At 40.1% G+C, this 22,431-nt stretch overlaps 1 protein-coding gene across 1 annotated transcript; it reads left to right on the plus strand.

Moving 5' to 3' along the window:
- Window positions 1–19,254: 19,254 nt before the first annotated feature.
- Window positions 19,255–21,081, plus strand: LOC148573985 (uncharacterized). Its single transcript, XM_088505850.1, has 2 exons — window positions 19,255–20,535; window positions 21,058–21,081. Exons 1-2 carry the CDS (start codon window positions 19,255–19,257, stop codon window positions 21,079–21,081), a joined length of 1,305 nt encoding a protein of 434 aa, XP_088361976.1.
- The last annotated feature ends 1,350 nt before the right edge of the window (window positions 21,082–22,431 follow it).

The following is a 22,431-nucleotide window of genomic DNA, read 5'->3' on the forward strand; positions in this document are numbered from 1 at the left end:
GTGCTGATTCTCGTTCTTTAAATGATGCTATCCCGAGGAGGAAACCAAAGGCGACCGCAATGACCTCATCTTTGGCAAGCTCCTTCGTTTTTTTTTTTCACAGTTTTTCCCTTGGTTTTTTTCACAGTTTTTTTCCGATTTTTTTTCGGTTTTTTCCTAGTTTTTCTTTTTTCTTCTTTTTTTTATGTTGTGCTGACTCTCGTTCTTTAAATGACGCTATCCCGATGAGGACACATAAAGGCGAGCCGTAATGTCCTCATCCTTGGCAAGCTCCTCTGGTTTTTTTCACTGTTTTTTCCCAGATTTTTTCCGGTTTTTTTTTCGGTTTTTTCATGCTTTTTTTTTAACGTTATCCCGAGGAGGACACCAAAAGACGAGCCGTAATGGCCTCATCTTTGGCATGCTCTTCCGATTTTTTTCACAGTTTATTTCCGGGTTTTTTTTTTTTTTAACGTTGTGTTGACCCATGTTCTTTAAGTGACGCTATCCCGAGGAGGACACATAAAGCAGAGCCGTAATGGCCTCATCTTTGGCAAGCTCCTCCGGTTTTTTTCACAGTTTTTTTCCGATTTTTTCCCTTTTTTTTTAACGTTTTCTGACCCTTGTTCTTTATATGACGCTACCCCGAGGATGACACATAAAGGCGAGCCATAATGCCCTAATCCTTGGCAAGCTCCTCCGGTTTTTTTCACAGTTTATTTCCCGATTTTTTTTTCAATTTTTTCCTGGTTTTTTTTTTTTACGTTGTGCTGACTCTCGTTCTTTAAATGACGTTATCCCGAGGAGGACACCTAAAGGCGAGCCGTAATGGCCTCATCATTGGCAAGCTCCTCCGGTTTTTTTCACATTTTTTTTCCGGTTTTTTTTTCTATTTTTTTTATACGTTGTGCTGACTCTCGTTCTTTAAATGACGCTATCCCGAGGAGGACACCTAAAGGCGAGCCGTAACGGCCTCATCTTTGGCAAGCTCCTCCGGTTTTTTTTTACAGTTTTTTCCCGGTTTTTTTTCGATTTTTTTTCGATTTTTTCCTGGTTTTTCTTTTTTTTACGATGTGCTGACTCTCGTTCTTTAAATGATGCTATCCCGAGGAGGACACCTAAAGGCGACCGTAATGGCCTCATCTTTGGCAAGCTCCTTCGTTTTTTTTTTTCACAGTTTGTTTCCGATTTTTTTTTTTGGTTTTTACCTGTTTTTTTTTTTTTTTTTTTTTTTTTTTTTTTTTTTTTTTTTTTTTTTTTTTTTTTTTTTTTTTTTTTTTTTTACGTTGTGCTGACTCTCGTTCTTTAAATGACGCTATCCCGAAGAGGACACCTAATGGCGAGCCGTAATGGCCTCATCTTTGGCAAGCTCCTCCGTTTTTTTCACAGTTTTTTTTCCGATTTTTTTCCGATTTTTTTTTTAACGTTGTGCTGACCCTCGTTCTTTATATGACGCTATCCCGAGGAGGACACATAAAGGCGAGCCGTAATGGCCTAATCCTTGGCAAGCTCCTCCGGTTTTTTTAAAAGTTTTTTTCCCGATTTTTTTCAGTTTTTTCCTGGTTTTTTTTTTACGTTATGCTGACTCTCGTTCTTTAAATGACGCTATCCCGAGGAGGACACCTAAAGGCGAGCCATAATGGCCTCATTATTGGCAAGCTCGTCTGGTTTTTTTTTCACAGTTTTTTTCCGGGTTTTTTTTCAGTTTTTTTTATACGTTGTGCTGACTCTCGATCTTTAAATGACGCTATCCCGAGGAGGACACCTAAAGGCCAGCCGTAACGGCCTCATCTTTGGCAAGCTCCTTCGGTTTTTTTCATAGTTTTTTCCCGGTTTTTTCCGATTTTTTTTTCGATTTTTTCCTGGTTTTTTTTTACGATGTGCTGATTCTCGTTCTTTAAATGATGCTATCCCGAGGAGGAAACCAAAGGCGACCGCAATGGCCTCATCTTTGGCAAGCTCCTTCATTTTTTTTTTTCACAGTTTTTCCCTTGGTTTTTTTCACAGTTTTTTTCCGATTTTTTTTCGGTTTTTTCCTAGTTTTTCTTTTTTCTTCTTTTTTTTATGTTGTGCTGACTCTCGTTCTTTAAATGACGCTATCCCGAGGAGGAAACCTAATGGCGAGCCGTAATGGCCTCATCTTTGGCAAGCTCCTCCGGTTTTTTTCACAGTTTTTTTCCTGGTTTTTTTACAATCTTTTTTCTGGGTTTTTTTTTTTTTTTTTTTTTTATGTTGTGCTGACTCTCGTTCTTTAAATGACGTTATCCCGAGGAGGACACCTAAAGGCGAGCCGTAATGGCCTCATCTTTGGCAAGCTCCTCCGGTTTTTTTCCACAGTTTTTTTCCCGATTTTTTCCTGGTTTTTTTTTTCTTTTTATCTTGTGCTGACCCTCGTTCTTTATATGACGCTTTCACGAGGAGGACACATAAAGGCGAGCCGTAATGGCCTCATCCTTGGCAAGCTCCTCCGGTTTTTTTCATAGTTTTTTTCCCAGTTTTTTCGGGTTTTTTTTTCGATTTTTTCCTTTTTTTTTTTTACGTTGTGCTGACTCTCATTCTTTAAATGACGCTATCCCTAGTAGGACACCTAAAGGGGAGCCGTAATGGCTTCATCTTTGGCAAGATCCTCCAATTTTTTTCACAATTTTTTTCCCGGTTATTTTCCGATTTTTTTCCTTTTTTTTTCTTTTTTTTTTTTTAACGTTGTGCTGACCCTCGTTCATTATATGACGCTATCCCGAGGAGGACTGGTGCACGAAATTGTGATCTCCAGGTTCTAACAAATCCTGGTAATGGCTCCAAAGCTTGGTGCTCTGATCTTAATTCATAATTGTCACAACTTCGATACAACTAACCAGCAAGTGCACTGGGTCGTCCAAGTAATACCTTACGTGAGTAAGGGTCGAATCCCACGGAGATTGTTGGTATGAAGCAAGCTATGGTCACCTTGTAAATCTCAGTCAGGCAGATATAAAGTGATAATGGAGTTTTCGAAATTTAATAATAGAAGAGGGATAGAGATACTTATGTAGATCCTTGGTGAGAATTTCAGATAAGCGAATGGAGACGCTTTTGTTCCTCTGAACCTCTGCTTTCCTGCTATCTTCATCCAATCAGTCTTACTCCTTTCCATGGCTGGCTTTATGTGATACATCACCACTGTCAATGGCTACTTTCGGTCATCTCTCGGGAAAATGATCCAATGCCCTGTCACGGCACGGCTAATCGTCTGGAGGCATCACCCTTGCCAATGGCTTCATCTTATCCTCTCAGTGAATAATATGCTCACGCACCCTGTCACGGCACGGCTATTCATCTGTCGGTTCTCGATCATGCTGGAATAGGATTTACTATCCTTTTGCGTCTGTCACTAACGCCCTGCAATCGCGAGTTAGGAGCTCGTCACAGTCATTCAATCATTGAATCCTACTCGGAATACCACAGACAAGGTTTAGACTTTCCGGATTCTCTTGAATGCCGCCATCATTCTAGCTTACGCCACAAAGATTCTGGTTAAGAGATCTAAGAGATACTCATTCAGTCTAAGGTAGAACGGAAGTGGTTGTCAGGCACGCGTTCATAGGGAATGATGATGATTGTCACGTTCATCACATTCAGATTGAAGTGCGAATGAATATCTTAGAAGCGAAATAAGATGAGTTGAATAGAAAACAGTAGTACTTTGCATTAATCTTTGAGGAACAGCAGAGCTCCACACCTTAATCTATGGAGTGTAGAAACTCTACCGTTAAAAATACATAAGTGAAAGGTCCAGGCATGGCCGAATGGCCAGCCCCTCTGATCAATGAACCAGGCGTCCAAAGATGATCCTAAGATCCTAAGATGATCAAAAGATGTCTAATACAATAGTAAAAGGTCCTATTTATAATAAACTAGTCACTAGGGTTTACATGAGTAAGTAATTGATGCATAAATCCACTTCCGGGGCCCACTTGGTGTGTGTTTGGGCTGAGCTTAAGTGTAGCACGTGCAGAGGCCATTTGTGGAGTTGAACGCCACTTTCTTTGCCAGTTTGGGCGTTCAACTCTGGTTTTGGATCCTTTTCTGGCGCTGGACGCCAGATTTGGGCAGAAGGCTGGCGTTGAACGCCAGTTTACGTCGTCAATTCTTGGCCAAAGTATGGACTATTATATATTGCTGGAAAGCCCTGGATGTCTACTTTCCAACGCAATTGGAAGCGCGCCATTTCGAGTTCTGTAGCTCCAGAAAATCCACTTTGAGTGCAGGGAGGTCAGAATCCAACAGCATCAGCAGTCCTTTTTCAACCTCTGAATCTGATTTCTGCTCAAGTCCCTCAATTTCAGTCAGAAAATACCTGAAATCACAGAAAAACACACAAACTCATAGTAAAGTCCAGAAATGTGAATTTAACATAAAAACTAATGAAAACATCCCTAAAAGTAACTAGATCCTACTAAAAACATACTAAAAACAATGTCAAAAAGCGTATAAATTATCCGCTCATCAAGGACACATAAAGGCGAGCCGTAATGGCCTCATCTTTGGCATGCTCCTCTAGTTTTTTTTCACAGTTTTTTTCCCGGCTTTTTTTTTTTTACGTTGTGCTGACCCTCGTTCTTTATATGAGGCTATCCCGAGGAGGACATATAAAGGCGAGCCGTAATGGCCTCATCTTTGGCAAGCTCCTCTGGTTTTTTTCACAATTTTTTCCCGATTTTTTTCCGATTTTTTTCGGTTTTTTCCTGTTTTTTTTTTAGGTTGTGCGAACTCTCGTTCTTTAAATGACGTTATTCCGAGGAGGACACCTAAAGGCGAGCCGTAATGGCCTCATCTTTGGCAAGCTCCTCCAGTTTTTTTCACAGTTTTTTTCTTGGTTTTTTTCCGATCATTTTTTCGGGTTTTTTTTATACGTTCTGCTGACTCTCGTTCTTTAAATGACGTTATCCCGAGGAGGACTCCTAAAGGCGAGCCGTAATGGCCTCATCTTTGGCAAGCTCCTCCTGTTTTTTTCACAGTTTTTTTCCCAGTTTTTTTCCGTTTTTTTTTCGGTTTTTCCATGCTTTTTTTTAACGTTGTGCTGACTCTCGTTCTTTAAATGACGCTATCCCGAGGAGGACACCAAAAGACGAGCCGTAATGGCCTCATCTTTGGCAAGCTCTTCCGGTTTTTTTTTCACAGTTTTTTTTCGTTTTTTTTTTTTTTTTTTTTTACCGTTGTGTTGACCCACGTTCTATAAGTGAAGCTATCCCGAGGAGGACACATAAAGGAGAGTCGTAATGGCCTCATCTTTGGCAAGCTCCTCCGGTTTTTTTCACATTTTTTTTCCGAGTTTTTTTTTTTTTTTTTTTTTTTATACGTTCTGCTGACTCTCGCTCTATAAATGACGTCATCCTAAGGAGGACACCTAAAGGCGAGCCATAATGGCCTCATCTTTGGCAAGCTCCTTCGGTTTTTTTCACAGTTTTTTTTCCAGTTTTTTTCCGGTTTTTTTTTCGATTTTTCCATGCTTTTTTTTTTTAACGTTGTGCTGACTCTTGTTCTTTAAATGACGCTATCCCGAGGAGGACACCAAAAGACGAGCCGTAATGGCCTCATCTTTGGCAAGCTCTTCCGATTTTTTGTCACAGTTTTTTCCGGTTTTATTTTTTTTTTAACGTTGTGTTGACCCTCGTTCTTTAAGTGACGCTATCACGAGGAGGACACATAAAGGCGAGCCGTAATGGCCTCATCCTTGGCAAGCTCCTCCGGTTTTTTTCACAGTTTTTTTCCCAGTTTTTTCTGGTTTTTTTTTCGGTGTTTTTTTTCTAAGTTGTGCTGACTCTCGTTCTTTAAATGACGCTATCTCGAGGAGCACACCTAAAGACGAGCCGTAATGGCCTCATCTTTGGCAAGCTCCTCCGGTTTTTTTTCACATTTTTTTCGGTTTTTTTTATTTTAACGTTGTGTTGACCCTGGTTCTTTAAATGACGCTATCCCGAGGAGGACACATAAAGGCGAGCCGTAATAGCCTCATCGTTGGCAAGCTCCTCCGATTTTTTTCACAGTTTTTTTCTGATTTTTTTCTGGGATTTTTTTTTTTAACGTTGTGCTGACCCTCGTTCTTTATATGACGCTATCCCGAGGAGGACAGATAAAGGCGAGCCGTAATGGCCTCATCCTTGGCAAGCTCCTCCGGTTTTTTTCACAGTTTTTTTCCCGGTTTTTTTCGGTTTTTTCGATTTTTTCCTGGTTTTTTTTTTACGTTGTGCTGACTCTCTTTCTTTAAATGACGCTATCCCGAGGACGACACCTAAAGGCGAGCCGTAATGGCCTCATCTTTGGCAAGCTCCTTCGGTTTTTTTTCACAATTTTTTCCCGGTTTTTTTCCGTTTTTTTTCGATTTTTTCCTGGTTTTTTTTTTTTTACGATGTGCTGACTCTCGTTCTTTAAATGACGCTATCTCGAGGAGGACGCCTAAAGGCGAGTCGTAATGGCCTCATCTTTGGCAAGCTCCTCCGGTTTTTTTTTTCAAAGTATTTTCCAGTTTTTTTTTTTTTTTTTTTTTTTTTTTTTTTTTTTTTTTAACATTGTGCTGACTCTCGTTCTTTAAATGACGCTATCCTGAGGAGGACACCTAAAGGCAAGCCGTAATGGCTTCATCTTTGGCAAGCTCCTCCGGTTTTTTTTCACAAATTTTTCCCCGTTTTTTTCCGATTTTTTTCCATTTTTTTTAACGTTGTGCTGACCCTCGTTCTTTATATGACGCTATCCCGAGGAGGACACTTAAAGGCGAGCCGTAATGGCCTCATCCTTGGCAAGCTCCTCTGGTTTTTTTCACAGTTTTTTTTCCAATTTTTTTTCGATTTTTTTTTCAGTTTTTTCCTAGTTTTTTTTTACGTTGTGCTGACTCTCGTTCTTTAAATGACGCTATCCCTAGAAGGACACCTAAGGGCGAGCCATAATGGCCTCATCTTTGGCAAGCTCCTCCGGTTTTTTTCACAGTTTTTTTCCCGGTTTTTTTCCAATTTTTTTCGGTTTTTTCCTTTTTTTTTTTTTTTTTTTTTTTTTTTTACAATGTGCTGACTCTCGTTCTTTAAATGACGCTATCCCGAGGAGGACACCTAAAGGCAAGCCGTAATAGCCTCATCTTTGGCAAGCTCCTCCGGTTTTTTTCACAATTTTTTTCCCGATTTTTTTTCGGTATTTTCTTGGTTTTTTTTTTTACGTTGTGCTGACTCTCGTTCTTTAAATGACGCTATCCTGAGGAGGACACCTAAAGGCGAGTCGTAATGCTGATGCATTCGCATATTTGTTAGATTAGCTAGTTAGTTTAGTTAGTTCTTGCTTAGTTTCACTCATTTTCTTTGAATTAAACAAGTATTTTTATGAGTTTTGTTTTCATACATAAAAATACCAAGGACCATGTTAATTGTGGCTAATTTCATGCAAATGAGTCAAGGAATGCACAAATAAATAAATCTCATGAAGTTGATTGCATTGAGTGCATGAATTGGTGAGACTTTGAAGCAAGTTTCCTTGTTTATGATAGGTGATGCAACAAGAAGGCATTGAAGCAAGAATGAAGCAAGCAAGTGGCTAACAACTCATTCAAGAAGAGAAACATGTACGTTGCTAACTTGAAGTTACATTGGAGTGCTTGGCAACAACGCCAAGAAGTAAACTAGGCAAGAAGAAGAGGAGTAGGGCGTTGCCAACGCCAGGAACAAGGGCGTGTTCCTAGGCAAAGCCAGGCAGCCCTGGAGAGTGAATATAGAGGAGTTGCACGTTACCAACTTGCACTTCAACTAGAGTGTCCATCAACAATGCCCAACAATACAAGGCAGCCCTGGAGAACACATTTGGGCGTTGCCAACTTGGAGAAAGGGTGAGTGTTTGATGGTAACGCAAGCAAGCAAGGAATTGGGCCAGGGAGGAGCTCGAGGGCTGATGACAAGTCATCACATCCCAGTTTTACTAGCCTTTTTCCTTTGTTTTTATTTGGTTTTATGCACTTTCTTACATCCTAAGAAAGCAATTTGGAATGAAAATGCATAACTTCTTTGAATCAAATAACTACCACGTAATTGATGCTAAATCATGAGGTTTAAGCTAAATTTAATTGATTTTTAATGATTTATAAACCTTGTGAATTTGGTGATACTTTGATTGGTTATTTTGATTATTTGTAGGTGAAGAAAAGAAGAAAAGAAGAAAAGCGTGGCCTAAGAAGTGTGGCTCAAGGAAGAAAAAGTGTGGCCAAGAAGGGAGGAAGTGTGGTGCAACAAACCATGAAGCTCACTCCAAGAGCACCAAGCTCACTAAGTGAGCGCTACACTCACTCCCAGGAGACCAAGGCACAAAGCTCAGCTCACTTTGTGAGCTGAGCACAACATGAGGCCAAGAAACAAGGAAAGAAGAACCAAGCTCAGCTCACAAAGTGAGCATTATCGAGAGCACTAAAGAAATAATTCAAGGAAAATGATTTGCAATTGCATGCTTCAAGACTTGAACCCATGACCAAAGGGCAGGGGGGAGGCGCTACTCACAAGGAAAAATAAGCCAAAATTGGCCAAGTGCACTCCCCAAGGTTCGAACCCCACACCTTGAGGAAGCAAGGAAGCAAGGCAACAAAGAAAAGGGGCAGCGCATGCTTCCCATGGGTTTCGAACCAAGGGCCTTCCCTTGGATGTCCCAGGGCTCAGCGCACTTAGAGAGTTGAGCGCTACTTCTTGATGCATAGGGGCACATCATGACACGGCCAGGGAGTGAGGCACGCAACAAATTGACAAGGCCCATGGTGCATCACACAACAAATTTGACACGGCCAGGGAAGGAGTGGAGCGCGCATGACACGGTCCAAGGGACAGCACAACAAATTGGCACTAAGGCACCTGTGAGCTGAGCTCTCCCCTGATGCATTCCACACAGCACGCTATGCAAGGCCTCACTACACCAAGTCTTCAAGCTCAGCTCACTTTGTGAGCTGAGCATCCCCCTGGAGGCAGATTTCTTCATGGGCTGAAATTCAATTAAAAATCCAACTTAATTCATTTCTTCACCAAATCAAAAGCCCATCCAAATTCCAAAATCCAAGAATAGAAAGTGTATAAATAGGAGTTAGTTTGATGTAATTAGGACTCTTTTTTTCACACCTCTAGACTTCATTTTGAATTTTCCTTTTTACTTGCATTTTAATTTTGAGCTTTTACTTTTCTTAGAGAATTGGGAAGGAGAATTGATCTCTCTTCTTCCTTGTTCTTGCTTGAGCACTCTTTACTTTTCTTGCTTTGGATCTTGGGTGAAGAATTGAAGAACTTCTGTTTCAATCTCACCTTGAGATCTTGTTTAATTTTCTGCATAATTGAATTCCACTTTCTGTTTATTGCTTCTGCTTCTACTCTTTCTGCAATTTACATTTTCTTTATTTCCTTTGCAATTGTTCTTGCTGGATCAAGGAAGGATTTGAGATCTAGACTTGTTATCTAGTCTCTTCCACTCCTGAGATCTTGAACCACTTTTAAATTGCTGCAAATTAAGCACTACTTTCCTATTTTTAAATTCTTCAAGGCATTTTACTTTTCTGTTAAGATCTACTTCACTGCACTTAGATTTTCTCTTTTATGTTTAATGCAATTTACTTGTTCTTGTTTAATTTCTGCAATTCCAATTCCCAATCCCTTTTACAATTCAAGCAATTTATATTTCTTGCACTTTAAGCTTCAGCCATTTATATTTCTTGCAATTTAAGTTTCTGCACTTTATATTACTTGCACTTTAAGATTCAGCTTCTTTACTTTCTTTGCTCTTTAGTTTACTGCAATTCCCCCTTTCCCCTTTACATTTCATGCAATTTAGCTTTTGTCAGTCACAAAACACTCAACCAATACTTGATTCGCTTGACTAAATCAACCACTAAGCTAAAATTGCTCAATCCTTCAATCCCTGTGGGATCGACCTCACTCATGTGAGTTATTATTACTTAATGCGACCCGGTACACTTGCCGGTGAGTTTCGGGTGTTTTGGAAAATTCGTTTTTCCACATAAAATATCCATCAAGTTTTTGGCGCCGTTGCCGGGGATTGATTAGATTGACAATGATTAAGTGAAGTGAAGGTCTAGATCAAGCACTTTTTCTTTTCTGTTTCTTAAACTTTTAACTAACACACTAACTGTTTGAATTTTTGCTTAAGCCAACTAACATTTCACTTCAGCCATGGATTGAAGTGTTATTGCCTTTCTGGCGGTGTGTGATTCTTATACTTTGGTTGTATGTCAGGTACAAGGAGAGTTATACCCACTTTTTGTGAACAAGACAAAAGAACCCTCAGAAGATTAAGAAGAGCTGAAAGAGGGAAAAACATTATTGGAGAAGAGGAGTCAGAAGAAGAATTCCAAGATATGGAGGAACACTTAACAAATCCACCAAATGGAACAGAAGGAGCAGCCAATAACAACAATAATCCACCACAGAGAAGAGTTTTGGCTTCCTACACATGTGCAGATCCTAGACATTGTGGGAGTAGCATTCTTACCCCAAATGTTAATGCAAATAACTTTGAACTAAAGCCACAACTCATCACCTTGGTTCAAAACAATTGTTCTTATGGAGGAGGACCACTTGAAGACCCTAACCAACACTTGTCCACCTTGAGGATTTGTGACACTGTCAAAACCAATGGTGTGCACCCTGACAGTTACAAGCTACTGCTATTTCCATTTTCTCTCAGAGACAAAGCCACTCAATGGTTGGAATCCTTCCCAAGGGACAGCATCAATAATTGGGATGATCTAGTAACCAAGTTCCTTGCCAAGTTTTATCCACCTCAAAGAGTTATTAGATTGAAGACTGAAGTGCAAACATTCACACAAATGGATGCTGAACCTTTGTATGAGGCATGGGAACGATATAAAGCTCTAATCAGAAAATGTCCACCGGGACTGTTCAGTGAGTGGGACAGATTGCAGAATTTCTATGAAGGCTTGACACTGAAATCTCAAGAGGCTTTGGATTATTCAGCAGGAGGCTCTTTACAACTAATGAAAACGGCAGAGGAAGCCCAAAATCTCATTGATATGGTGGCCAACAATCAATATTTCTTTGCTCACCAAAGGCAACGCCAACCGTCACAAAGGAAAGGAGTGATGGAGTTGGAAGGAGTGGACTCAATCCTAGCTCAAAACAAAATAATGCAGCAGCAAATTCAACAACAATTTGAGCAAATGGCCAAGAGGATTGTTAGCCTCCAAGTTGTAGCAGTCAACACAAGCCAACCATCATCCACATGGGGGCAAAATGAAGAAACTCAAGAGGAGCAGCAGCAAGAACAAGTCCAGTACATGCACAACCAAAATTCTGGGCCAAATGAAGTCTATGGTGATACTTACAACCTTTCATGGAAGAACCATCCCAACCTCAGATGGGGAGACAACCATAATCAAACTCAGCAGCCATGGCAGAGAAACTCAAACCAGAACAATAGGAAAAACACAAACCAAAATAACCAACAGAATAATAGCCAAACCACATACAGAAAACCACAAAACACCTACCCCAATTCTAACCATCATCCATCCAATAACCAAGCCTCAAATCAAAACACTTATCCTTAACCCTCAACACCTCACAACCAACCAATCTCACAAGACTCTTAGAGGATTAACAACTTGGAGCTCTTGATAGAAAAGATGATGAAGAATCAAGAGATGACATTGAGGAACCAGGAAGCCTCCATGAAAAATATGGAAAGGCAAATTGGACAACTCTCCAAGCAAATCACCATTGAGAGACCATCAAGCTCACTACCTAGTGACACTATCCCCAATCCAAAAGAGGAGTACAAGGCAATACAACTAAGGAGTGGAAAGATCCTGATGAAAAATGAAGAAGCAACTAAGGAGCCAAAGGAAAGTGATAAGAAACAAGCTGAAGAAGAGAAAGCCAATGATGAAGAGGTAACAGCAAGAAAGCAGACCTCAGAAGAGCTCAAAGAAAGGGAAGATCAGGCACAAAAATCAAGAAAAGAGAAGGAAGCAATGAAAGAGCCAACCAAGGAACAAAGGCAGGGAGTGAACTTCACACCACCTCTGCCATATCCTCAAAGATTCAACAAGGAGACTAAGGACCAACACTTCCCAAAATTTCTTGAAATCTTCAAGAAATTAGAAATAAACATTCCACTGGCTGAAGCATTGGAACAAATGCCCCTGTATGCAAAGTTCTTGAAGGAGCTCATCAACAAGAAGAGAAGTTGGCAAGACAAAGAAACTGTGCTTCTCACTGAAGAATGCAGTGCACTCATCAGAAAAGGACTTCCCCCCAAAGTGGAAGACCCTGGAAGTTTCTTCCTACCTTGCACCATTGGAAGCATATTTATCAACAAAGGGATGTGTGACTTAGGAGCAAGCATAAACCTAATTCCATCATCCTTAGTGAAAAAGCTTGGTATAGGGAAGGTGAAACCAATACAGATGTCCTTAGAATTGATGGACCAGTCAGTAGTATATCCCAAAGGAATGATTGAAAACCTTTTAGTTAAGGTTGGCAAGTTCCTTTTTCCTGCGGACTTTGTAATATTGAACACTGAAGAAGAAGAAAACAATTCAATCATCTTGGGAAGGCCATTTTTGGCCACTGCCAGAGCCATCATAGATATAGAGCAGGGAGAACTGACTCTCAGGATGCACGAGGAAAGCATTATCCTGAAAGTGTTTCCAGAACCACAAGTTAGTGAAGAAAGAGGCATAGTAGTCAGTGACTGTTTTCCAAGGCAAAAAACCAACAACACAGGGGAGCAGAAGAATGAGCATGTGCAAGGAGGAGAAGGACATCAAAAAGGAATCAGGATGATAAACAAGAAGAAAGATGCCACAACCAAAGCTGCTGTCAAGGAAGAAAGGTTAACAAGAAAAAGGAAGAAAAACAAGAAGAAGGCTCACAAAGGGTGGAAGAATAAAAAAATCCCAACTGAAGGATTCTCCAAAGGCGACAAGGTGCAACTAATATATCAGCAGCTGGAAACTGAGGATCACTACACTGTTAACCAAATACTCTCTCTTGAGCATGTGGAAATTGAGCACCAAGGGACAAAGAAGAAGCTCACAGTCAGAGGGGACAAGCTGAGGCACTACAGTCATCAACCACCATAAAAGAAGGGTTCAATGTCAAGCTAGTGACAATAAAAGAGCGCTTGTTGGGAGGCAACCCAACCTGAGGTAGTTTTCTTTTCATAGCTATTTTAATAAAAAGGTCAATTAGCTTTATCTGTATTACAAGAAGCTAAGTTTGGTGTTGCACACCAAAACAATATAAGAGAGAATGAAGGATTCTAAGTTTGGTGTTCCACCAAAATCCCATCATAAAACATATTCTCACTTCCTGCACAAAGCTAGCTTCAAGCATTCAGATAAACTAGTTGACTATTCTGCTGTTTTCTAGTTATTAGTTTTATTGCTTTTGAAAAAGAAAAAAAAAGAGAGATTTTGCATATAGCTAATTTGTTGCATAAGAAGCATTAGCAAGGAACTAAGTTTGGTGTTCACACACTAAAGTAAGTTCAAGAGCCCACAAATAAGTCTTGCAATTTAGTTGAATACCTAAAGGAGTTGAAAAGCAAGCAACATTTGAGGAGTATGCAGGAAAATAGCCAACAAATCAGGGAACATCTGCATTATGACTTACAAGGAACAAACAGAAGGAAGAATGAAAAGCTGCAACCCAACATGTTGTATTTATACTTGATCCTTGTTGTTGTGTAATGATTTAATTCAGAGAGTCCTTTATGTCTGGCTGGAATGATCATTTAGTTGCAAGTGGAAGTACATGTTGAAGAAAGCTATCTGCATAAATTTTGCTTGAAAGTTATCTGCATAATAATTGTCATCATCCATCAACTTGAATACTTTGTTTTGTTTTCCCTTGCTGTTTGAATAAAAGAGAGATGTTTGATTTAGAAAAGTAATTGTTCAATGTTGCAAGAGTTAGAATGAAAGTTAGTGGTGGTGTGTGCTTGATTTAATTGATAGCTCATAGAATAAATGCTGCAAAATGACTTGTGACTTGAAGCCTAAGCTAGTTTGCTGCTATGATCTCTCAATTCTTGAAAGTCCCTTGAAAATAAACCAAAACAGAAAGAAAAGGAAGAAGAAAAAGCCAAAAATTGGCAAAGAAACAAACAATAAGGCTAGACACCAATAGCTTGGACCGTAAGACATATGCCTGTGGTGTTTGTGTACTAGGATATGCTTGGACAAGTAAGTTCTAAGGAGTATTTTAAAACTTGGCAACTTAGATCAACTGATTTGGGATTGCCAACTGAAAGTCCACAATAAAGAGCAACCTAGCTACAAAACATTTAGTTATCCAAAGAGATGCTGGGCATCAATGATCCTAGGAGGAAAAAGGTGAGCCATGTGTCTGTGGTGAAGAAATGTTGAGTGAAATTAAGCCAAAGGCCACTGCAACATTTGCCACCAAGCCTTCAATAAGAAATAAGCTCTGAAATGCAAAAGAAAGAAGAAAAAGCTAACAAGGGAAATAAGCAAAAAGGTAAGGAATCATAGCAGCAACCTTGGTGAACCCTTAAGGAAACATAGTTTGTTTTGGCAGCAAGTAATAAATGAGCTACTTTTGATCTGCATAAAACCCCATAGACCAAATTCAACTATCTGCTTAATAAGAACATATATACTTATCTATTTCATTCTATCTTCTCTTATGTTTGATGCTCGCTTGGGGACAAGCAAGTTTTAAGTTTGGAGTTGTGATGACAAGTCATCATATCCCAGTTTTACTAGCCTTTTTCCTTTATTTTTATTTGGTTTTATGCACTTTCTTACATCCTAAGAAAGCAATTTGGAATGAAAATGCATAACTTCTTTGAATCAAACAACTACACGTAATTGATGCTAAATCATGAGGTTTAAGCTAAATTTAATTGATTTTTAATGATTTATAAACCTTGTGAAATTGGTGATACTTTGATTGGTTGTTTTGATTATTTGTAGGTGAAGAAAAGAAGAAAAGAAGAAAAGCGTGGCCTAAGAAGTGTGGCTCAAGGAAGAAAAAGTGTGGCCAAAAAGGGAGGAAGTGTGGTGCAACAAACCATGAAGCTCACTCCAAGAGCACCAAGCTCACTAAGTGAGCGCTACACTCACTCCCAGGAGACCAAGGCACAAAGCTCAGCTCACTTTGTGAGCTGAGCACAACATGAGGCCAAGAAACAAGGAAAGAAGAACCAAGCTCAGCTCACAAAGTGAGCATTATCGAAAGCACTAAAGAAATAATTCAAGGAAAATGATTTGCAATTGCATGCTTCAAGACTTGAACCCATGACCAAAGGGGAGGGGGGAGGCGCTACTCACAAGGAAAAATAAGCCAAAATTGGCCAAGTGCACTCCCCAAGATTCGAACCCCACACCTTGAGGAAGCAAGGAAGCAAGGCAACAAAGAAAAGGGGCAGCGCATGCTTCCCATGGGTTTCGAACCAAGGGCCTTCCCTTGGATGTCCCAGGGCTCAGCTCACTTAGAGAGCTGAGCGCTACTTCTTGATGCATGGGGGCACATCATGACACGGCCAGGGAGTGAGGCACGCAACAAATTGACAAGGCCCATGGTGCATCACACAACAAATTTGACACGGCCAGGGAAGGAGTGGAGCGCGCATGACACGGTCCAAGGGGCAGCCCAACAAATTGGCACTAAGGCACCAATGCTCAGCTCACAAAGTGAGCTGAGCTCTCCCCTGATGCATTCCACACAGCACGCTATGCAAGGCCTCACTACACCAAGTCTTCAAGCTCAACTCACTTTGTGAGCTGAGCATCCCCCTGGAGGCAGATTTCTTCATGGGCTGAAATTCAATTAAAAATCCAACTTAATTCATTTCTTCACCAAATCAAAAGCCCATCCAAATTCCAAAATCCAAGAATAGAAAGTGTATAAATAGGAGTTAGTTTGATGTAATTAGGACTTTTTTTTCACACCTCTAGACTTCATTTTGAATTTTCCTTTTTACTTGCATTTTAATTTTGAGCTTTTACTTTTCTTAGAGAATTGGGAAGGAGAATTGATCTCTCTTCTTCCTTGTTCTTGCTTGAGCACTCTTTACTTTTCTTGCTTTGGATCTTGGGTGAAGAATTGAAGAACCTCTGTTTCAATCTCACCTTGAGATCTTGTTTAATTTTTTGCATAATTGAATTCCAATTTCTGTTTATTGCTTCTGCTTCTACTCTTTCTGCAATTTGCATTTTCTTTATTTCCTTTGTAATTGTTCTTGCTGGATCAAGGAAGGATTTGAGATCTAGACTTGTTATCTAGTCTCTTCCACTCCTGAGATCTTGAACCACTTTTAAATTGCTGCAAATTAAGCACTGCTTTCCTGTTTTTAAATTCTTCAAGGCATTTTACTTTTCTGTTAAGATCTACTTTACTGCACTTAGATTTTCTCTTTTATGTTTAATGCAATTTACTTGTTCTTATTTAATTTCTGCAATTCCAATTCCCAATCCCTTTTACAATTCAAGCAATTTATATTTCTTGCACTTTAAGCTTCAGCCATTTATATTTCTTGCAATTTAAGTTTCTGCACTTTATATTACTTGCACTTTAAGATTCAGCTTCTTTACTTTCTTTGCTCTTTAATTTACTGCAATTCCCCCTTTCCCCTTTACATTTCATGCAATTTAGCTTCTGTCAGTCACAAAACACTCAACCAATACTTGATTCGCTTGACTAAATCAACCACTAAGCTAAAATTGCTCAATCCTTCAATCCCTGTGGGATCGACCTCACTCATGTGAGTTATTATTACTTGATGCAACCCGGTACACTTGCCGGTGAGTTTCGGGTGTTTTGGAAAATTCGTTTTTCCACAAAAAATATCCATCAAGGGCGTTGCCAACGTGGGAATGTATAGGTGTTCTTCAAGGCAATGCTGAGCTAGAAGATTTTGTCCAGCCCAAGGAAGCTCGAGCACGTTGCCAACGCCAGCTTCCAAAGGCGTGTTTAGAGACAACGTAGCAAGCACAAAGCTCAAGCACGTTGCCAACTCCATGATGCATGGACGTGTTTGATGGAAACGCCAACGACATAGGCAATTCAAGGCAACCCAGGGAAGAAGCTCGAGCACGTTGCCAACGTGCTGCTTCACTAGAGTGTTTAGAGGCAACGCCAGGGAGGAAAGCTTGGAAGGAGGCAATCCTGGAGAGCACGTTGCCAACGTGCTGCTTCACTAGTGTGTTTGAAGACAACGTCAAGACTTGGCCCAGGAAGGAGAGAAGCTGGCGTTGCCAACGCCAGGAACAAGAGACGTGTTCCAAGGCAACGCAGCAAGCCTTGGATCTCCACCCATTGAGCACGTTGCCAACGCCAGCCTTCATTGGCGTGTTTGGCAACAACTCAAGGCAGCTTGGATGATGCCTCTCCAACTCAAGCACGTTGCCAACGCCAGGAAACATAGGCGTGTTCAATAACAACGCCAAGAAGCAAGCATGGAGCCTTGAGGAAGGCTCGAGCACGTTGCCAACTCCAGGAAGAGTTGGAGTGTTTTGTGACAACGCCAAGCAAGGATGCTGTCCAGGAAAGGAAGCCAACGTTGCCAACGTGCATTAAGGCTAGCGTTATTGGCAAAAACGCCAAGCCATTGGGCCAGAAGCATTATGAATGAACTCCTCCTTCCATGCTTAGCAACATTTCTTCCATTGAGCCAGGAATTCAACAAAGAGAAAGCCCACATTGCTAGCCCAAATTAAAGATCTCTGAAGGAGTTTTAGGAGTAGTATAAATAGAGAAGAGTTTGGTACTTTTGAGGACTCTTGACTTTTATTTTTTAGCAATTTTTACTCTTAGACACTTTTACTTTCACACTTAGAGTTTTTTTTTTGTTTTCACTGCTTCTCAACCATATTCTATTTTGTTTTTCTTGCAACTTTGAATTAGAGTTTTAAGAACTTTTTCTTCTTCATTCTTCTCTACTCAGTTTTAATGTTTACTATTGCAATTGTTGTTGAAATGGGAGCTATGACTCACTAAACCCCACTTTCATTAGAGGGAAGAGCTCTGCTTGTTTGAATGAATTGATAACCCTTCTCCTCCTTCTTAATTCAAGTGGTTAATCCAAGAGGAAACTCTTGTTCTTCAAAGATTCAATCACCATCGAGAGAGGGATTAATCTATATGAATTATGTGATGAATTTGAGAAAGGAGCTACATAATTCAGTTTAGAGTTCATCCTTTTATGATTTCCTTGATCAATACACTTTGGTTGGTATGTGAGATGTAACCTCCCTTAGTTGAGATTCTGGAAGTTGTGTGGCTTGGATTAGGAATTGAACTTCATCTCTTCTCATGAACAATTAGATCGCGAGAGTGGCAATTGGTTGTGTTGAGAGAAATTGAGTTACAAAGAGATTGGGACTCAATTACCCACAATTTGCCATGGATCTATACCCATGATTGAGAAGGAATTGATCAACATCAATTCAGGAGAATTTGCATCTCTGTTCCCTAATGATCCTCTCCATCATCAATTCTCATTTCTTTTGCTCTTTAGTTGTTTGAATACCCATTACCCAATTCCCTTCTACATTCTTGCAATTCATTATTCTCGTCATTTACATTCTGTTTCTATATTTCTTGCTATTTACTCTTGTGCTCTTTAAAATTCTGCAATCTTTACTTTTTTGCAATTTATCTTTAATGTCATTTAAGTTTCTTGCATTTTAAGTTTCAGTTATTTACTTTCATCTTCTTTCTTTCTCTCTTCTAGTTCTTGAAATTCCTTGCCATTTAAATTCTTGCAATTATGTTCAAAAATCACAAATCTCATGAAATCAAAACCATGTTTACTTGACTAAATCTACCATTTAACTAAAGTTTCTTAATCTACCAATCTCCGTGGGATCGACTTCACTCTTAGTGAGTTTTATTACTTGATACGACCCGGTATACTTGCCGGTCATTACGTGAAATTAATTTTTTACGTATCAACCAAAACCACTCATCCAACCATTCCCGCAACACACACGACCAAAACCACTCATCCAACAACGCTAACCAATACAAGAAACCACAAAACACATATCAACCACCTCACCACAATCCACAAACTCATCAAAATAGCATTCCCGCACCAATATCTAACCCCCAAAACTACCACACTACCCCCACAAACAACTTCCAGCAACCACATTCCACCCCCATCATACCACCAATTGACCATCATGAAAGTAGACTTTCAAGTCTTGAGGCAGCCCTACAAGCAATTGCTCAGTCCACTCAAAGCTTGATCAAAGTGCAAGAGAGAAATGAAGCCACCATGAAGAGCCTTGAACGGCAAGTGGGACAATTGGCTAAACAAGCTGAACGGCCGACCAATGTCCTCCCAAGTGACACAGTACCCAACCCAAGAGAAGAATGCAAAGCTCTTCAATTGAGAAATGGCAAAGTAATTGGAGAAAGTTCTAACAAGGAACCAACAAAACTCAAGAAGCAAGGCACAGCAAGCAAGCAAGATGAGGACAAGGTATCAACACCTCAAGAAAGCAAAGAAGATGAAAAGCCACAAAGCAAGACACTCACTCAAAACAACCACTCCAACAACAAGGAGGATATGAAGCCACAACAAGAGAACAAGAATGAAGGAGTAAAAGCCTATATACCCAAGCTTCCATATCCAACAAGGATACACAAAGGAACGAAAGATCAACAATTCCCAAGGTTCTTGGAAATCTTTAAGAAACTTGAAATCAACATCCCATTGGCGGAGGCCTTGGAACAAATGCCACTATATGCAAAGTTTCTTAAAGAGTTGATCTCCAAGAAGAGAAGTTGGCAAGAGAAAGAAACAGTAATTCTCACTCAAGAGTGTAGTGCCATTATTCAAAGGGGACTGCCACCAAAACTCAAGGATCCAGGCAGCTTCCTCATACCATGCACAATTGGGAGTATAGCCATTGACAAATCACTCTGTGACCTGGGAGCAAGCATTAACTTAATGCCCCTTACCATGATGAAGAAAATGATGATAGAGGAATTGAAACCCACAAGGATGTCACTCCAACTTGCTGACAGATCTATCAAAATACCAAATGGTGTAGTTGAGAACCTCTTGGTGAAAGTGGAGAACTTCATATTCCCAGCTGATTTTGTGGTCCTAGATATGGATGAAGAGGGGAGCAACTCAGTTATACTTGGAAGACCCTTTTCAGCTATAGCTAGAACAATCATTGATGTGGAAAAGGGAGAGATGATTTTCAGAGTACATGATGAGCAAATGACCATAAATGTCTTTAAAGCAATGCAACACCCCGTTAAGAAAGAGAGTTGCATGAGGATTGATATGGTGGACTCTCTGGTTGAAGAAGTACTTGAACTGAACCATCAAGTGAAACAGGAGGAAGTCCATGACATCCAAGGACAAGAAGAGAACAAATTGGAAACACCGGAGGAACCAAGTGAAGCTAAGAAAGAAGAGGCACCACAACAAGAGTTGAAACCACTACCCCCTCATCTTAAATATGCATTTCTTAGTGAAAAGGACAGCTTCCCAGTGATCATCAATTCTACATTGTGTGCTGAGGAAGAAGAAAAGCTACTTGTAGTTTTGAGAGCTCACAAAGAAGCATTGGGATGGACCATTGATGACTTGAAAGGCATAAGCCCTGCCATATGCATGCACAAAATACTCTTGGAGGAAAATTCTAAACCAGTAGTACAACCTCAGAGAAGATTGAATCCCACAATGAAAGAGGTAGTCCAAAAAGAAGTACTGAAGCTATGTAAAGCTGGGATTATTTACCCCATCTCTGATAGTCCATGGGTTAGCCCAGTTCAAGTAGTATCCAAGAAAGGTGGGATGACTGTCATTGTCAATGAGAAGAATGAGCTTATTCCAACAAGAACAGTGACTGGATGGAGGACGTTCATTGACTATAGGAGGCTGAATGATGCCACACAAAAGGACCATTTCCCCCTTCCTTTCATTGACCAGATGCTGGAAAGCTGGCCATGCCTATTACTGTTTCCTTGACGGATACTTTGGATATAACCAAATCATAGTTGATCCTATGGATCAAGAGAAGACTTCCTTTACCTGCCCTTTTGGAGTCTTTGCTTACAGGAGAATGCCATTCGGACTGTGTAATGCCCCAGCTACCTTTCAGAGATGCATGCTATCAATCTTCTCGGACATGGTAGAAAAAATTATTGAAGTCTTTATGGATGATTTCTCTGTCTTTGGTGATTCTTTCAATACTTGCACCATCTTACCCTAGTCTTGAAGAGGTGCCAAGAAACCAATTTGGTTTTAAACTGGGAGAAATGCCATTTCATGGTACCCGAAGGCATTGTTCTTGGTCACAAAATTTCAAGAGAGGGTATAGAGGTTGACAAGGCAAAAGTGGAAATTATAGAAAAACTTCCTTTACCAACTAGTGTGAAAGCTGTTAGAAGCTTCTTGGGGCATGCTGGATTCTATAGAAGATTCATCAAAGATTTTTCTAAAATAGCAAAGCCACTAAACAATCTGCTGGTGGTAAACAACCCTTTCCTCTTTGATGATGAATGTAAACATGCCTTTGAAACTCTAAAAGCCAAGCTCACCACAGCACCAATCATCACACCCCCAAGTTGGGGATTGCCTTTTGAACTCATGTGTGATGCAAGTGACCTTGCAATTGGTGCTGTGTTGGGGTAGAGGAAGGAAAAGAAGCTTCATGTTATCTACTATACAAGTAAAGTGTTGAATGAAACTCAAAGAAATTACACTACAACAGAGAAAGAGCTGCTAGCTGTGGTATATGCTTTTGATAAGTTTAGACAATATTTGATTGGATCTAAAGTTTTAGTATATACTGACCATGCTGCTCTTAAGTATCTTATGTCAAAACAGGATGCCAAACCAAGGCTAATCAGATGGATACTACTCCTACAAGAGTTTGACATTGAGATAAAGGATAGAAAGGGTAGTGAAAATCAAGTTGCTGACCACCTATCAAGGGTGCCACAAGATACATGTCAAGACAATCTTCAATCAATAAATGAGGAATTTCCAGATGAGCACCTCTTGCAGATTCAACATGTTCCTTGGTTCGCAGACATGGCCAACTACAAGGCAGGAAGAATCATCCCACAAGAATACACAAAACAGCAAGTCAAGAAGTTGTTACATGAGGCCAAGTTCTTCTTCTGGGATGAGCCATTTCTATTCAAAAAATGCCCAGATGGAATGATAAGAAGGTGTGTACCGGAGGTTGAGATGAAGGACATACTATGGCATTGTCACAACTCAAGCTATGGTGGCTATTTTGGAGCTGAAAAAACTGCTGCAAAGGTGCTTCAAAGTGGCTTCTACTGGCCTTCCATCTTCAAGGATGCTAGAGGCTTTGTGATCCATTGCAATGAATGTCAAAGAACAGGAGGTTTGACAAGGAAAAATGAGATGCCTCAGAAGTTCATTTTGGAAGTGGAACTCTTTGATTTGTGGGGAATAGAC

The sequence above is a fragment of the Arachis ipaensis genome, chromosome B2 (assembly GCF_059453495.1).
Source record: "Arachis ipaensis isolate K30076 ecotype BB chromosome B2, ASM5945349v1, whole genome shotgun sequence".
Taxonomy (NCBI): domain Eukaryota; kingdom Viridiplantae; phylum Streptophyta; class Magnoliopsida; order Fabales; family Fabaceae; genus Arachis; species Arachis ipaensis.